This window comes from Cygnus olor, chromosome 22, assembly GCF_009769625.2.
Source record: "Cygnus olor isolate bCygOlo1 chromosome 22, bCygOlo1.pri.v2, whole genome shotgun sequence".
NCBI classification, from domain to species: domain Eukaryota; kingdom Metazoa; phylum Chordata; class Aves; order Anseriformes; family Anatidae; genus Cygnus; species Cygnus olor.
In genome coordinates, this window is record NC_049190.1 from 7,507,193 (window position 1) to 7,522,106 (window position 14,914).

The 14,914-nt window shown below is 56.4% G+C and overlaps 1 protein-coding gene across 1 annotated transcript; it reads right to left on the bottom strand.

Annotated features, from left to right (window-relative positions):
* VSIG10L2 (V-set and immunoglobulin domain containing 10 like 2) lies at positions 1-10,395 on the bottom strand. Its single transcript, XM_040534066.1, has 10 exons — positions 10,297-10,395; positions 4,331-4,757; positions 3,427-3,711; positions 2,770-3,045; positions 2,348-2,629; positions 1,852-2,112; positions 1,457-1,750; positions 1,065-1,367; positions 247-680; positions 1-162 (listed from the first exon to the last, which is right to left on the bottom strand). Exons 1-10 carry the CDS (start codon positions 10,393-10,395, stop codon positions 97-99), a joined length of 2,727 nt encoding a protein of 908 aa, XP_040390000.1. The 3' UTR covers positions 1-96.
* Positions 10,396-14,914: the final 4,519 nt, after the last annotated feature.

Sequence of the window (14,914 nt, forward strand, 5' to 3'; positions counted from 1 at the left end):
CCAGACCTGAGCTTGTCCCCAGCATCAAACTGAAGGAAAGGAAGCAACTGGGAGAAGCCCCTGGGGTGAGGTTAGGCCAGGCTCATGGCGTGGCCATCACCACGATGGGGACGCCAACCGGCAGGTCGGCAGCAGCGGCATCTGGCAGGGCTGAGAGTGGCTCTGCAAGGGTGGGACAGGGGAGCCTTGGTGACAGCCCCCTCGGCTGGTGGCTGCACTCTCATCTGGCCCCGTGGGCACCGGTACCTGCTGTAGCTGTTGTGCTGGGGCCACCCACATCTCCCTGTCCCCGTTCTGCTCTGTCCTCCCTGCTTGTGGCCGCTGGAGCATCCTCGGTCGTGCTGGGGAGCTCTGGGGCTTCAGGGCTGGCCCTGGGGGGCACGCGGCTCTCACCCGCGGCCAGGTGCACACGGAGAGGGCTGGGCACCAGGGCGAGGGGGTTGGGGCACTCACGTGTGGAAGAGTAGGTCGTGCAGCCCTGGGAACAGACGAGGTGAGGGTGTTGGGGGTCCTTCCACTGCCCCGGCTGCCCTGCTGAGCCTCCCCCCGGCACTCACGTGGCAGGTTGTCCCGGTGGCGGGCGACGCAGCGCACGGCCAGCAGAGACACCGCAGTGGCCACCAGCATCCCCGCCACCGCCGCCCCTGTCACTGCGGGGAGTGCCTCGAAGGGAGGCTCGGCTGGAAGAGAGTGGCTACCTGTCAGCCCATCCCTGCCAGGGGCAATTAAGATAACGAGGCGAGGGGCAGCAGGGACAGTGCACGGGTGCAAGATGTGCAGGGGGACAGGAGTGAGCAAGGTGGGCACCAGGCACCCCAGCGCAAGGACTGGCAGAGCCTAAAAAGTGGAGAGAGACAGAAGCCTGCACCTGTTTACTCTGAAACCTACTGATGGCTGCTCACAGTTGGATGCAAATGCTGCCTTTCTCCATTCAATCCCTGCTCTCCCGGTAGGGAGACAGCCCCTGGGATGTTTTTCCAGCCCCTACTGATGCCTTACACCAAGTGACCACTCCAGAGGGGATGCTGGAGGAGGTTGGATGCGCTGGCCCCTTCCCACTTCACCTGGCGTCTGCACCTCGGAGGGGTGCCCGGCCGTGCGGTGGTTGACAGCCAGGACGCGGAAGGCATAGACCACAGTGGGGTCCAGCCCCCCCAGGCGCCGGTCGCGGGAGTGGGGCTCGATGTCACCTGCGGCTGTTTCCCAGGGGCCGGGCGCCCGGCGCTGGGGCTTCTTTGCCTGCCGCCGCTGCACCACAAAGCCGGTGAGGTTGCCCGTGCCCTGCGTCCGCCACTCCAGCCGCACCTCGGTTCGTGCCCGCGTGTACCGCAGCTTGCTGATGGTGACGTTGGGGGGGGCCGGGTACCCTGCAGCGAAATGGCACCCAGCAGGGATGGGCTCGTCCCCAGTCTGCCCCGGGGACCCCTCCGGTGCCACCCCCCTCCCCCAGACTCACGGTCTACACGGAGGTGGACAGGGAGGCTGGTGGTGCCCACGGCGTTGGCTGCGGTGCAGCGGTAGGTCCCACCATCCCCCGGCCACTCGGCATCCCGGACAGTGAGGTTGGCCCACGCTTCGTCCTGCTCCAGCCGGTACTTAGCCATGCCCAGTGGCACCTCCTGCTCCCGGGGATCGTACCAGACCATTTCGGCACCCAGGTGGGTGACACCGCACCACCGGCACGCCAGCCGCGCCTCACCACCCTCCAGCACCGCCACCTCGCTCTGCTCCACCTCCAGCTCGGGGACGTCTGCGCAGCGAGAGGGCACGGAGCCACCGGGGCTGTGCAAATTGCCGGCGTGGCGTGCTGCGGCGCCGTTGGGGACAGCGCGTGGGGACATCCCGGCTTACCAAGCCGGAGGTGACACTCAGCAGCAGCCGCCCGCAGCGGGTGGGTGGCCACGCAGATGAAGTCCTGGCCCCCCAGGCTGGCATCGGCGCTCAGCACAAGGACAGCGGCCGAGGGCATGGGGACACCCAGCGCCTGACCCCGGCTGTCCCACCAGCGCAGGGTGGCCGGCGGCGTGCCCCCCTCCCAGCGGCACTGCAGCATCACGAACTCGTCATGCTTGGTGGCCACAGCCGTGCAGGCAGGGCTGCCAGCCGGGACCCCTGGGAGACAGAGAGGCATTGGGGGGGGCGGCACCGGGCAAGCCCCCCGCCCAGCTTCATCCCCTTCGGGAGCGAGCGAGGGGCAGCCACCATGGCACTGCTTCGGGGATTGCCCAGCTGTGGGGCACGTGTGCCCTGTGGCATGGCTGCGGCACATGGGTTGAAGTGGGGGGGGGGAGGGCAAGGGACGTGTTTTAGGGGGGTGTTGGGGCGCTGGGGACCAGTCTGCACTCACACAGGGTGGTCCTGCACATGGCCCCCTCCCGCAGCGTGGGGTGGGTGGCCAGGCAGGCGAAGGAGCTGCCGTTCCTTGTGGTCACCCCTGGACGGATGTTGGTGGCCATGGAAAAGCTCGGCCCTGCCGCCCCCTCTTCCTCCTCCTCCTCTTCCTCCTCCCAGAGGCCCACCCAGCGCAGCCGGGCTGGGGGGAAGCCCCCCGGCCAGCGGCACCGCAGGGCCACGTCCTGCAGGTCGGCGGTGGCCAAGGCAGAGCAGCTGGGGCTCCCGGCCGGTGGATCTGCACAGGGTGTGGGGGGGGCATCATGGCCGGGGTCCCCCCCCCAGTTTTATCTCCCCAACCTGCCCCTCGCACCCACGTCCTCGCTGGGCACCGCCTCTTCTCCACGCTGGTCCAGGGCTGCCCCTGGAGGTACTTACAGTAGACGGTGAGGATGATGGTGGCCTGGGTGCGGGTTTGGAGGTGGGTGTTTTCGGCCAGGCAGGTGTAGGTGCCTGCCTGTCCCCGGGCAATGGCAGCGATGACAAAGGTCTGCCCAGTGTGGACCTGGGAGCCGTTGTGGAGCCAGATGTAGCGGCTGGGGGGGTTGGACGGTGCCAGGCAGCTCAGCACCACGTCCTCCCGCTCGCCCGCGGAGAAGCCCCCCTGCTCGGGGAAGAAGGGCTCCACGCTGATGGCTGGCTCGTCGGGGCCATCTGTGGGGACATGGGGCCCTTAGCTGTGGGGACGTTGCCGCTGGGGGGATGCAGCCCCACCTGGGGCATCCTCCTTAGAAATGGTGCCGTGTGGTGGCTGCGAGCACGCCACGGTGCCCATGGCTGTCCTGTGGTGCGTGGTGACCACATGGTAGCTGTGGACACAGCTTGGTGGCATGGTGGCTATGGGTGTGCGTTGGTGACACGGTGGCCAGGGAGGCATCACAGTGGCGGGGTGCACGGTGGCCTTGGAGGCACCACGGTGGCTATGGATGCATCAGAGCGGCATCTCCAGCCCTGGGGCTGCCCCTACGGCCGGTGACCAAGCCCCCCACCTTGGGGCCCCCTGGGGAAGCGAGGCCGAGCCGATGTCACACTCACAGACAATGTCGAGGTAGACGGGCTCACTGGTGCGGTTGTTGACCTCGTTGCGGGCCGTGCAGACGTACCAGCCGGCGTGGCTGCGGTTGGCAGGTGCCAGGCGCAGCTCTGTCCCAGAGACCCCCAGCCCCATGGGTGCTGCCAGGGCCCCCCCCCGGGGCTCCCGGTGCTGCCAGGAGAAGCTGAGCGGCGCCGTCCCCTCCCTCACGGCGCATATCAGGGCCACCTCTGTCCCCTCCACTGCCACCGCCGCCGTCGGCCGCACAAAAGGCCTGGAGACAGGCACTGGGGGTACCCAGTCATGAGCAGCACCAAGGCCACCAGCCCCTTGCTCCTGATCCCACCCAGAGCCCCCATATCCACCCTTTCGCAACCAGAGGTGGCCTTTCTGACTCAGGTGATCCACAACCAGCAGTGAGGGGATAGAGTGGCTGGTGAGGATGAGTATGGGTTGGTGAGCCCATCTGTTAGCTAGCAGGATGCCAGGTTGGCCAGGAGAAGGAGATGGGAGGTGGCTACTGGCCTGCTATGTGGCCTGGTGGTCAAGGTGATGGGATAGCTAGTGGGGTGCTACATTGGCTCATAGGGTGCTTCATTGGTTAGTGAGCTCCTATGCTGGCTAGTGGGGTGCTATGTTGGCTAGTGGGGTGCTATGTTGGCTAGCAGGTTGCTATGCTGATTACTGGGGCACAGTCCTGGCTAGTGGGACACTATGCTGGCTAGTGGGGTGCTATGCTGGCTGTTAGGACATGATACCCTCATGCACAGCTACACGGCCTCCACTGCGTGCTGCGGTGACCAGTGGGCACCACGCGGTCTGGCTGCTGGCCGAGGGGACAATCTGCCAGCCCACTGTGGGGGGCGACACGTGCAAGGGGCTCGTCTGGGCCAGGGGGCGACTTACCCAGCACCCGCAGCAGCACGGCGGCGTATCCCACACGGAGCCTCCCAGGCTCTGGGAAGAGCCCCTGGCAGAAGAAGCGCCCGGCGGCGGCGGCGCGCAGCTCCCGCAGCTCCAGCGTGCCGTTGCGCAGGCTGGCCTGACCCAGCGCCCCCACGCCGGGGGCCACCACCGCCTCCAGGCCCGAGCCCACCGCCACTGCCCGCGGCGGCCCGGTGCTCCCCGCCGCCGTGAAGCTCCAGAAGACCACCGCCGGCACCGCGGGCCCGCAGCTCAGCTCCACTGCCCGGCCCCGCACCCCCGTCACTGTCCGCTCCTCGTAGGACGCAGAACCAGCGTCCAGCGGCTGAGCTGGGCGAGAGGTGCAGCGAGTTGGCCGGGTCTCTGCGGCACCCCCAGCCCGACCCCCCGGGGACCCCCGGCCACCCACCTGCCACCAGCGCCGGCAGCAGGCAGAGCAGCCAGAAGCCCCCCATGCCTGGCCCTGAGCCCCCCGCGCCGGGCTGTGCTCCCCACCCCGACCTCCTCTTGGGTTTCCCCGGCCCGGCCCTGATTAAGCATCAGTTATTAATGAGCCTAGTTATTAATAAGCCACCAGCAGAAACCCAACGCCGCTGCAATCTGGCCACCCCCGTGCCAGGGATGAGGACAGGCACACTCATGGCAGGAGTGGCGGTGTTGCCTCCTGCCCCCACAGCAGGGGTGTCCCCAGCAGTGGCCACCCCCCCCGAGCCCCCCTCTCAATTTCTAGCTACAGGAAGGGAAAACAAGCTGTGACACCCCCCCCTTGTGCAAAAAAACATCGGTTTTGATCCTCCAGCAGATGCGACGCTGAGAGCGGGGTTTGATATTTCATCTCCAGCTCCTTGCCGAGCCCCAGCCATGAAACATTCATGGGGGGGGCGGCACGGTAATGGGACACCGGGGGGGCTCGGTGAGGCTGCCCCCTACAGCGGGAGGATGTTGGGGTGCGGGTGGCACGGAGGGGGGGATGCCACATCCCACCGCGCCCTGTCCCCACGCGGCAGCTGCCATGCCCCTCAGAAGGGTTCCTGATTACTCTCCCACAATCAGTTACTAATTAAATTAGCCCCCCGATCTCTTTCATCTTTCCTGCTGGTTCCTCCACTGCGGCACAGTGCATAGCTGGGGGATGTGGGGGCAGGGAGCGTGGGGCGCGGATCCAGCTGCAAAATAACACAGGAGAGCGCTGGGGGTGAGGGGGAACGGGATAAAAATCACGGTTTTCCCAGCAGCACGGGGCGGTGGCGGTGGCGGTGGCGTCCTCACGGTGCCCCTTGCTGCGGGGCAGTCCCCGGCCGAACCCCAGCGCTGCATGGCGGGGAGCAGGGCCGAAGCAAGGCGCCGGCCGCTACCTGCCATTTCTCACCCCCCGTGTGCCCCCCCACGCCCCCCCGGCCTATTCTTTAATCAGAATCCATCGCTCGTTACCCAGGACCGCCCCGCTGATGCTGCACACGAGGCTGCCGCCAGGCACCCCCCTCCCAGCCACCGCCAAGCAAGACGCCGGCCCCAAATCCTCAGCTGCGCCTCCTTTCCCCCACCCATCCCCCCAAAAACCGGGAGGGGGCGGGGGTTAGGGCCCACATTTCCTCTCCCTCCTCCTTCCCCCGCGGGTGCTCGGCGGGCACCCAGCGCCCGGGGCCACCCCCGGCCGCGCTTCTGGGGCCAGGGGCCCAGGCGGGGCGCGAAGCGGGGTCCCCGCAGCCCTCGGCGAAGCCGTCGGCACTGCGGCCTCATCAGGGAAAGTGCCGGAACGGGAAAGAGGTGATAAATCTCCGGGGGCTCCGGCGCAGGAGCGGCAACAACTCCCCGGCAATTATCAATAGCATTTCCGATTCCGTTTTACCGCAGCTGGCTGCCAAACCAGCCCGACCCCGCGGGACGAGCCGAGCCCCGGAGCCGCGGAGCCGCCCGCCGAGGCAGCTCCGAACGCTCCGCCGGGGCCCGTCGGGCTTCGGGGCAGCGGCACCGCCGCGAGGCTCCGCCGCCCCCCGCCCGGCCTCGCAGCGCGCTCGGCTCCGGGCCCGGCCCCCGGCACGCGGGGGGGGGGGCTGGGGGCGGGGCCTGAGGGGCGGGGCCTGAGGGGAGGGGCTGGGGGCGGGGCTGGGGGCGGTGCCTCATGGCACGGGTTGGGGGCGGGGCCTGAGGGGCGGGGCCTGAGGGGAGGGGCTGGGGGCGGGGCTGGGGGCGGTGCCTCATGGCACGGGTTGGGGGCGGGGCCTGAGGGGCGGGGCCTGAGGGTGGGGCCTGAGGGCCGGGGCCGGGGCCTGAGGGGCGGGGCTGGGGGCGGGGCCTGACGGCCGGGGCGGGGGGCGGGGCCTGAGGGCCGGGGCTGGGGGCGGGGCCTGACGGCCGGGGCGGGGGGCGGGGCCTGAGGGCCGGGCCCTCCCGCTCGCCCCGCCCACGCCGCCGCCGCGCACGTCGGGCCCCGGGCGGCTTCTGCGCGGGCGCGGCGGGAGGAGGGGAGGGGCGGCGCCGGGCAGCGCCCCCTGGCGGCGGCGCGGGGCGGGGCCTCCTCCCGCCCCTTCCGCCCCTCCCCGCGGGGACGCCGCCGGTTCGAGCCCCGGGGCCGCCCGCTCGGGGCCGTTCCGGGAGGGCCGGGCCAGCGGCCCCCGGCTCCGGCCCCGGCCCGCGGCCGCCGAGCGGCTTCGAGGGGAGCCCGGCCTCCGGCCTCGCCTCTCCCCCGGAGAGCTCCGCCGCCGGGGGGGCCGAGGAGGACGAGGGCGCCGAGGCGGGGAGCGGGCGAGGAGGCGAGGAGCCCCCTCGGAGCACCCCATCGCCCGCCCGGGAGCGGGCTCCGAGTGCCCCCCGGAACGGGGACGCCTCCCTCGGGACCCAGCCCGAGCGATCGCCTCAGCCCCCGTTGGGAAACGTCCTAACCCAAAACGAGGAGCCACGATTGGAAAACCTGAATTTCCCTACCAGGTGGTCTCACAGGGCAGAAAATAATCTCCCACGCTGCCACCGAGGCACCTGCATAATGAGAACTCGCTGAAATGCAAGGTATCTGCAGTTGTCAGCAGCTTTCACCAGAGGTCTCTCCCTTAAATCTTAACTTCAGGAGCTCGTCTGAGTGTGCCCTGCCCTTCCAGCACAACTGAATGCGAGAAAAGCTCTGTAGGGGCATGCGCCTTCGGGTGATACTTCATGCTGTATGGTTAGGCCCCTGCATCCCTGGAGGCTGTCAAAATTGCCTACTGTTCACACAAAGGGGCAAGGGACATTGCTCCTCTTCCACTCATCCCCCATAGAGAGCAGGGACTACAGAAAACATAACAATCAGTTTTGCTGATGTATGAATATTTCAAATATCAGTAAGACAAAAATGATCCAGTTCAAAATTGACCTAGCGGTATTCCCAAACCAACCTCCGAATTGTGTCGCTATCCCAATATGTCTGTGTTCCATCCGGTTTGTCCAATTTTGTGAAAGGTTTTTGACTTTAATAATGGGAATGTCGGTGGAGATATGACCAGATTGATCAGCGTAAGTACAACAGGTGGTATTTACCAATATGCACGTGCCACCTTCAGAAGCTAATGGCACATCCAATACCACCTGATTTTGGAATGCAACCTTGGCAAATTCCTGATACTTCTCACAAGGCCAAAATTGCATCAACGCTGGCACTGCCCATAGGTTCTATAGTTTGGGCTACATTTATGATGGTGGCTACAAGTTTGATTATGCCAAGATTCAGGAACAGGATTTGAGACACTTTACATCTGGGTTTTGATCTTCCCACCAGAGGGTTAGGAGATGGAATATCTCCGTGTAAGTCACGGGCAGGCTCCACCAGCAGAGTACGTTGTACTTCTGAGTGTGTCAGTAACCCTCCCAGGGTTCAGGTGGCTGTATAATGACAGGCCCTAACAAGCACAATACAGTGCAATCCTCTATGATTAATAAATCCTTGGGAACGTGCCATATCGTTCAACAGGGTGTGGCAGGGATGGCAGTTTTCAGGTGAGAAATCCTTAATTCTATTGTAAGGAAACGAGTAACCTACAGTGTAACTTCTACTGTAACTTGCACTGTAGAGGAAAATTAAATGTGTGTTCCCATCTGGACCTGGCTTGGTGACATGACCCTCATGGTGACATGCACGCTACTGGGGTTCCACACATACTGGAACGTTGCTTCATACCCGTGTTCCTTTCCTACCTCCTCTCTTCTTCCTGAAATTCCCAGTTCACTGGGAATGCAAACATACAGAGTCGGGGACCCACAGCGGTTCAGAGCTCTTCAGGAAGCCCGTCCATTGACTGGCTGAGCTCTCCCCAGGAAGCCTTGGCAGGTGCTTCCAGGGGGACAGCTAACAGAGGTAATCCTGTCGCTCCCTGAGAGGGTAAGTGGGTACATACCCAGCATTTGGTAAGGTTAGAAGAATTGGCCTAAGTTTGGGATGATTCCATACATGAAATTTCCTATCAGTCTGCTTTTGTTCTAGGAAATAGCGGAAAGATATATATAACCGTAAAATCCATTACTTCCTCAATTCCGCTGTCTCCCAGGTAATCGAACAGCCTAAAAATCTGTATGTATAAATGTATGAAAAGAGACATGAAGAAGCTGCCAGAAAAACCTGAAAACCCTCCAGTTTTCTGTAGGTACATGGTTATACTCCAACTAGGCACTAATGCAATTCGTTCACACTGTTCTCCATGAAGTCCTGTCTCCTGTACAAATCTAGTACCTTACTAGCTAGAAGAAATCAAAGGAGTGTTAGTAACAAGCTGCAGAGAGAAGATATTTTTGTATACTGTTAAAGTATTTGGTATCCCTTTTTGTCCCGTGGAACCTGTGAAATCTGTAGAACTTCTTCTTCTTTTCCTAAACAATCTCAGAAGCAAACTGGGAAACTCAAGATCTGTGGCACTGATCTAGAAGCACCAGAGGATGCATAGCTGCATGTATAAGGAGTTCATCTTTGGATATATAAGGAGTACAAGCTGCCACCAAATTGAAGTGTATCTGTTTAATGAGATCTAGCTCTTGTGTTCAGAATCTTGACATTTAATGCAATGAAGGAGTTTTTGAATTAGGTTTATAGAAGTCAACTTGGCAGGACTTTAAGCAAACTTGCATAAGATCTGTAATAAAATCTAGCATAATGTGTTTCTGGTTTTTACCAAATACAAAGCAATAATAATGATTATTTGACCTGGTTCTTTTCTCCTGTTTTCTCTTGTAGCTTGAGTGCTGTGGTACTTCAGAACATTTTGATTCACTGTTTGTGGGCGCCTGTCGAGTAGAGAGGTTGCTTGAGTTGTTTATTTCAACGTAAGACATGACTTACCAAGAACAAGAAACATGTCTCTGAATAAACCCTTCCAGCACATGGGAAGTTCCTGCAGCACATAACTTAGGAACCTATCTGTACAACCAGCTGTGGAAAATGAACGTGCTGTCATTGTCAAAAGAACAAGCGGTATCAGGAGAAAATGGGGAGTCTGAATTAGCACATGACATGTGCAGTCCTTGTGTCGTTACATTCAGTGGCAACGATGGACAAAGTACAGCCAAAAAAACGCTGGAGAGCTCTGCTCTGGTGGCTCCTACCACCGAAGCTCCTTCCCGGTGCTGCAGTGGAGCTTTTGCCCCCTCTTTTGGTTAGGGAGAAGTAGGACGAGGGGAGGGAGCAGGTCTGAAGGTTTAGCAAGAAATCTACCTTTTGGAAAGGGAGGGAGCAGGTAATGCACCAGAGGCCTGTTTAGGTGAGTCTGCCACGACAGAACCAGTTCTCTGAGTCAGATTCCCCTGATGAAAATTACTGCAAAGGTGCCAGGATGGTACAGATACGGGACAGACATCTTATGTAGTTCTTAACTGTCCTCCTGTAGATTTTACAACTGTTTGTGCTCTTACTTCACGTTCCAAGAAAGCCTGTTTGGGTTTCTCAAGGAAACGGAGGCTGTTATGATGCAGAGATTTCAATAAATTACTTGAATTTTCACATCATTGGTTCTCTTCCTCTCACTGGATGATTTTGTGCCTTCCGTATCTGACTGAGTCAGGTATGGCCATCTGTATTCAGATTTCATCTTTAGTCCTGTCCATGCAATTCTGTCTGCTAAGGCTCAGACTATATGGCAGTAACTGGAGCAGTGTGCAGGCTTTATTGTTTGCTTTTATTCTGCTAAGTGTGTTTGAGCTTCATCTATTGCCTTCGTCTTGTGGTGTGGTTGTAGCCTAGTCCCAGATGCAAGAAAAAACGAAGGTAGGCTAAGATTAAAGGGACATAATGGTGTGGCTGCTCGGCATGACCCTTCAAGAAGTAGTACTGTACTGATTTTCTGGTTTAACTGATTCATTCTTGCCACGGTATTCCTTTAACCCTCAGTGCAGTCTCTCCTTCTGGACTGGACACAGAACAACTAAAGAAAGTGGTTTGCAGCAGCTCACTGTGGCCTGGTGCTGCAGTAAATAGGACAGGACTTGGGATGAGACTTTGACCAGCTACTAGACTCTTAATCTTTTTTACCTCTGTTTAAGATTTTAATTGCTTTTTCTTGGCTACCATGTATCTTTGATGGGGAAATGGCTGCAGTTAAATTCTTCATTAGTGTTAATGGTAATTCATTGCTCTGGGAACATCAAACCAGCACTACTAGGAATCTGCACAAAGTCTAGCACTTATGCATGCAACTTAAATCCTTCCATGCACCATGTGTTTATGAGTTGTCTGTAAAATTACAATAGCAGTTTGTATTAGCAAGAGTGTTTTCACATCTGTTTTGGAAAGGGCTGAACGATACAGCATCTTAAATGATGCTAGTAGACACTAGAAACAAGCTAATTCTGTTGCAACTACTGGTCCCGAAATACCTGATCAACTGGAAGTGTTGAGAAGGGAATCCTGCTGTAGCCAAGGAGTATGTGAGAGGTTTGGGTACTAAAAATAATAGATTTAAACTTTTCTACCAAGTTTGTATTGGAATGTCCCTGGAATTTTTTAAAGGCGCGAAAATATAAGCCATCAAAACTACTGCCAAGACCATGGTGTGTGGTATGGGGTGCTGAGGCATCTAATATGAAAACTCACACTTGTTTTTTGTCGATATCCTTGGAGACAAGTATGACATAGACACAAATCTGCTGGGAAGATCAAAGATTTTGTAGATTATGACAGTGGTTTCTAGTTGATCTAATTTGAAGTCCTGAGCATGAAGGTGAGAATGGAAGGAAATTTTGGAGTTGAGAGGCTGGGATGCTAACTGCAGAATGGAAGGTTAACATGACGTTTGGGCCAGGAAGAGCAGCTACACTTGTCCACTTGTTGATAGAAGAATGTGCTTTGGTCCTCCCATTTTTAATAAATTTGCTTTCTTCACAGATTTTCGTTATGATATATAGTATAGCTTTTTGATGGGGGTTAAGATAAATAAATGGAAAGAAGAAAAGAAGAAAACTACAAAAGATTTTGTAGATAACATACATGCTGTTTTGTGTGGTTGGCCATGTCCCTTTTCATTAATCTCCATATACAAGTTTTTAAGCTGCAAGGGTTTCGTTCTACTCAGAGCAACCTTAGGGTGCTATCAGGTTTTCCATGGCAGCTGGAGATCTCTTTAAATATATTTCTATGTAAATGTTTGTGAGCTCTTCTATTTACAACTTCTGAACCTACAAGATAGCAGAGGGTTGTGTTCTATTACTGTTTTACCTTGATTAATATTAAATATGGAAAGCCTGTTTTGGATAAGTCAGTCATTAAAATTTGTGAAGCCTACAATAAATTACAGTAAACATTTTCCAGAAACAGGATAAATCTCCCACCTTCTCTTTCCCATTCCAATGCATTTTTAAACCGTAGAAAAGTTCAAACCTCCTTTAACAAAAATATACTTTTTAGATCTATACGGATTCCTTTGCAGTTGATTCCTTGGCTCAAGACCCAGGGAGACATCAGCAAGGCTCCTTGTGGTGCGTTGATCATGGCTGGCCACCAGGTGCCCAGCGCGCCACTCTCTCCTCCCTGTCCCCATACAGGGAGAAAATGCAACGGAAGAGCTCATGGGTTGAGATAAGGACAATTACCATCATGGGCAAAACAGGCTCGACTTAGGGAAGGTTAGTTAATTTATTGCTTATTAATAAGGGAGCAGAACAGTGAGAACTAAAATATAACTAACACACCTTCCTCCCAGCCTGCTTCTTCTCAGGCTCAACTTCCATCTCAGTCCTTGTAGCTCCTCCTGCACTGAGCTGGGGTTTCCTTTGCTTTCTTAACCCTGCTCTCCCAGAGCCCTCACAGCTCTATGCAAGGGTTTTTGGAGCTTGTCTGAATGGTCTCTGGTTGCGCAGGGAAAGCTTTAAGCCATGGCAAGGGGATTGTTTACTCCAGAGATCTTCTAGAGCACTGGTATCCAAAGGAAGTGCAGGAAGAAAATATTAGTTCTCCTATTTGTATTGAATTTTTATCAAAAAAATGAGAAAGTAAAATGGCGTGCATGTCAGAGGGGCCTGTGGGATGCCAGGCGCTTGGTGTCCTGGGGTCTCGTGCTCACAGCGTGGCGGGGACAGCAGTGGTGCCCGTGCTTGTTTGCTTGCTTTCAGCCTGTTGTGACTCACTGTGCTTTGTGTTCAGTGGATTTACGGATCGTGTTTCTTAGTGGTAGCTACACCGTCCTCGAACTGTGTATTGAAGATACGACTGACAACGCCAGCGCAGACAGGCAGTGAGGAAGCAGCAGAGCTGGCACTTCTCTCCTCAGAGGAAATCTTTGTCAGCCACATGATGGGGTAAAAGCAACAATGATCTAATGAGATCTGACAAGAATTCGGCCATAAATATTCAAAATTGTCAAGAAGGCTGTTTGAAATATGGATTTACATAACCCTTACCCTAATGGTGTATTGTGCCTTAAGACGTGAGCTAACGGTGGTGTGAAGCCACCACAACCAGCAATGAGCATCCAGGACGAAGACAAGCTGCTTCAGTCTCTTCAGCGATGCATGACGCTGCACATACTCAAACCACTATTTCGCAAAATTTCCCTGAGCTTAATGATCAATGTTTTGGAGCCTTTTTCGAGGTTTCTTATGCAAGGCAAAAAGCTATGTACTGGTGGAGAAACCTTCGTTCTTCCTGCCGCAGTAAAAACAGGTGAGATAATGAATGGAAAGCGATTTGGTGACACGTTGAAGTGCATGACTTTGCCTGCAAATGTTTCTGGGAGGCGCTCAGGAAGCGCTCCTGGGGATCAGAAGAAAGATGAGGCACAAATGACGGGGTGCAGGAGACATGCGGTACAGCTGGGTGAAAGTACCAACATCCGTGGCCTTGTCTGGTGGCATTTGCTGGGTTCTGCTTCAACAGCAAAGTGCTCGAAGAAGGACTCTGGTGGGCCAGTGAAGGAAAGACCTGTGGGAGAGGACCAGTTCTCAACAGTAAATGATTTCTTTAACAAAACAGTGTTTCACAGAAAAACTCTGTCAGTGTAACTGCTGGTGGAGTGGCTGCTGTGACCAGAATTAAAAAAGGTGCCAGGGTGAGGTTACAGGGACAGGGACACAGCGAGAAGTCACCCCCAGTCCTGGACAAGCTAGCGCAGCAAAGGTCTTGGAGCTAGAAGTTCCCAGGGGATGTCATGGATGTGGTTAACTTCATAAAATAAAGTGAATAGGACAGGACAGGAGAGGACAGGACAGGATAGGATAGAACGGAACAGAACGGAACAGAACAGAATAAATAAAATGCACCAAGACCTTTACATAGTCAGATTTTCACAATGCTTTAATCATGAAATGAGAAAGGAAAATGGAAATCCATTGTACCACCCAGAGGTTTGCTGGTTTTCTCATGGCAAAGTGCTTCAAAGAGCTGTTGAACTGGAAAATGCAGCTTTTCTTCCCCAAAAGGCCAGTGCTCCTGGTGTGCTGAGCTCTTCTGCGAGGACAAGCAGCTGTCATGAGTGTGATGTGTCATCTACACAAGCTCTCACATCCATAGCCTTAAAACCTTGGCAACCAAATTTTCTAACCCATTAAAAATCTTCCATTTTCAGTGTGTTTTGAGCCCATTTTTTGAAACAAACAAACAAAAACACAAGACCTTCACAGTAGTTCGCAAGACCGATCGGTCGACAGCAGGGAGGATGGAAATTTCCAGCTGAATTCCGACAAAAACCACTGCAAAATTGCTGGAAGGGATTGGAAAACGAGTATCGGGATGCAGCAAGCACAGCGACGGCGCGCGGCCCCCCTCGGGACCCACCTTTGTTGCCGACAGCCATTGCGGCCAGCACCGAACCTCGGAGCGGGCGCAGGAATTGCTGCACCACCACCCGCTGAGCCAAGGTTGTAAAGGATGAGGATGCGGCCGCTTTGCAGAACTGGATATTTTTGGGGGATATTTTTGAGGACAAAGGGGCGGGTTGTAACACTGAGAATTTTTTAAGATGTTATTTCCTCTTTGTCTCGTCGGTTTTTATACCTTTTTTTTTTTTTTTTGGGTCTGCTTTCATAATGGCTGCAATGTATTCATACGCTTGGGCAAGTGCATGAATAAATAAATGTATATATGGGGGGGGGCGAAAATCGCGTGTTGGTGGGGGTGCA

Bases quoted from the DNA above. Each gene is read 5' to 3' on its own strand.
- VSIG10L2 (XM_040534066.1), bottom strand. From the start codon at position 10,395: ATGAAATCTGAATACAGATGGCCATACCTGACTCAGTCAGATACGGAA. The intron at 2,630-2,769 runs GTAAGTACCTCC...CACCCTGTGCAG, and splicing joins CATCATCCTCACCGTCTACT to ATCCACCGGCCGGGAGCCCC. The intron at 1,751-1,851 runs GTAAGCCGGGAT...CTCGCTGCGCAG, and splicing joins TGAGTGTCACCTCCGGCTTG to ACGTCCCCGAGCTGGAGGTG.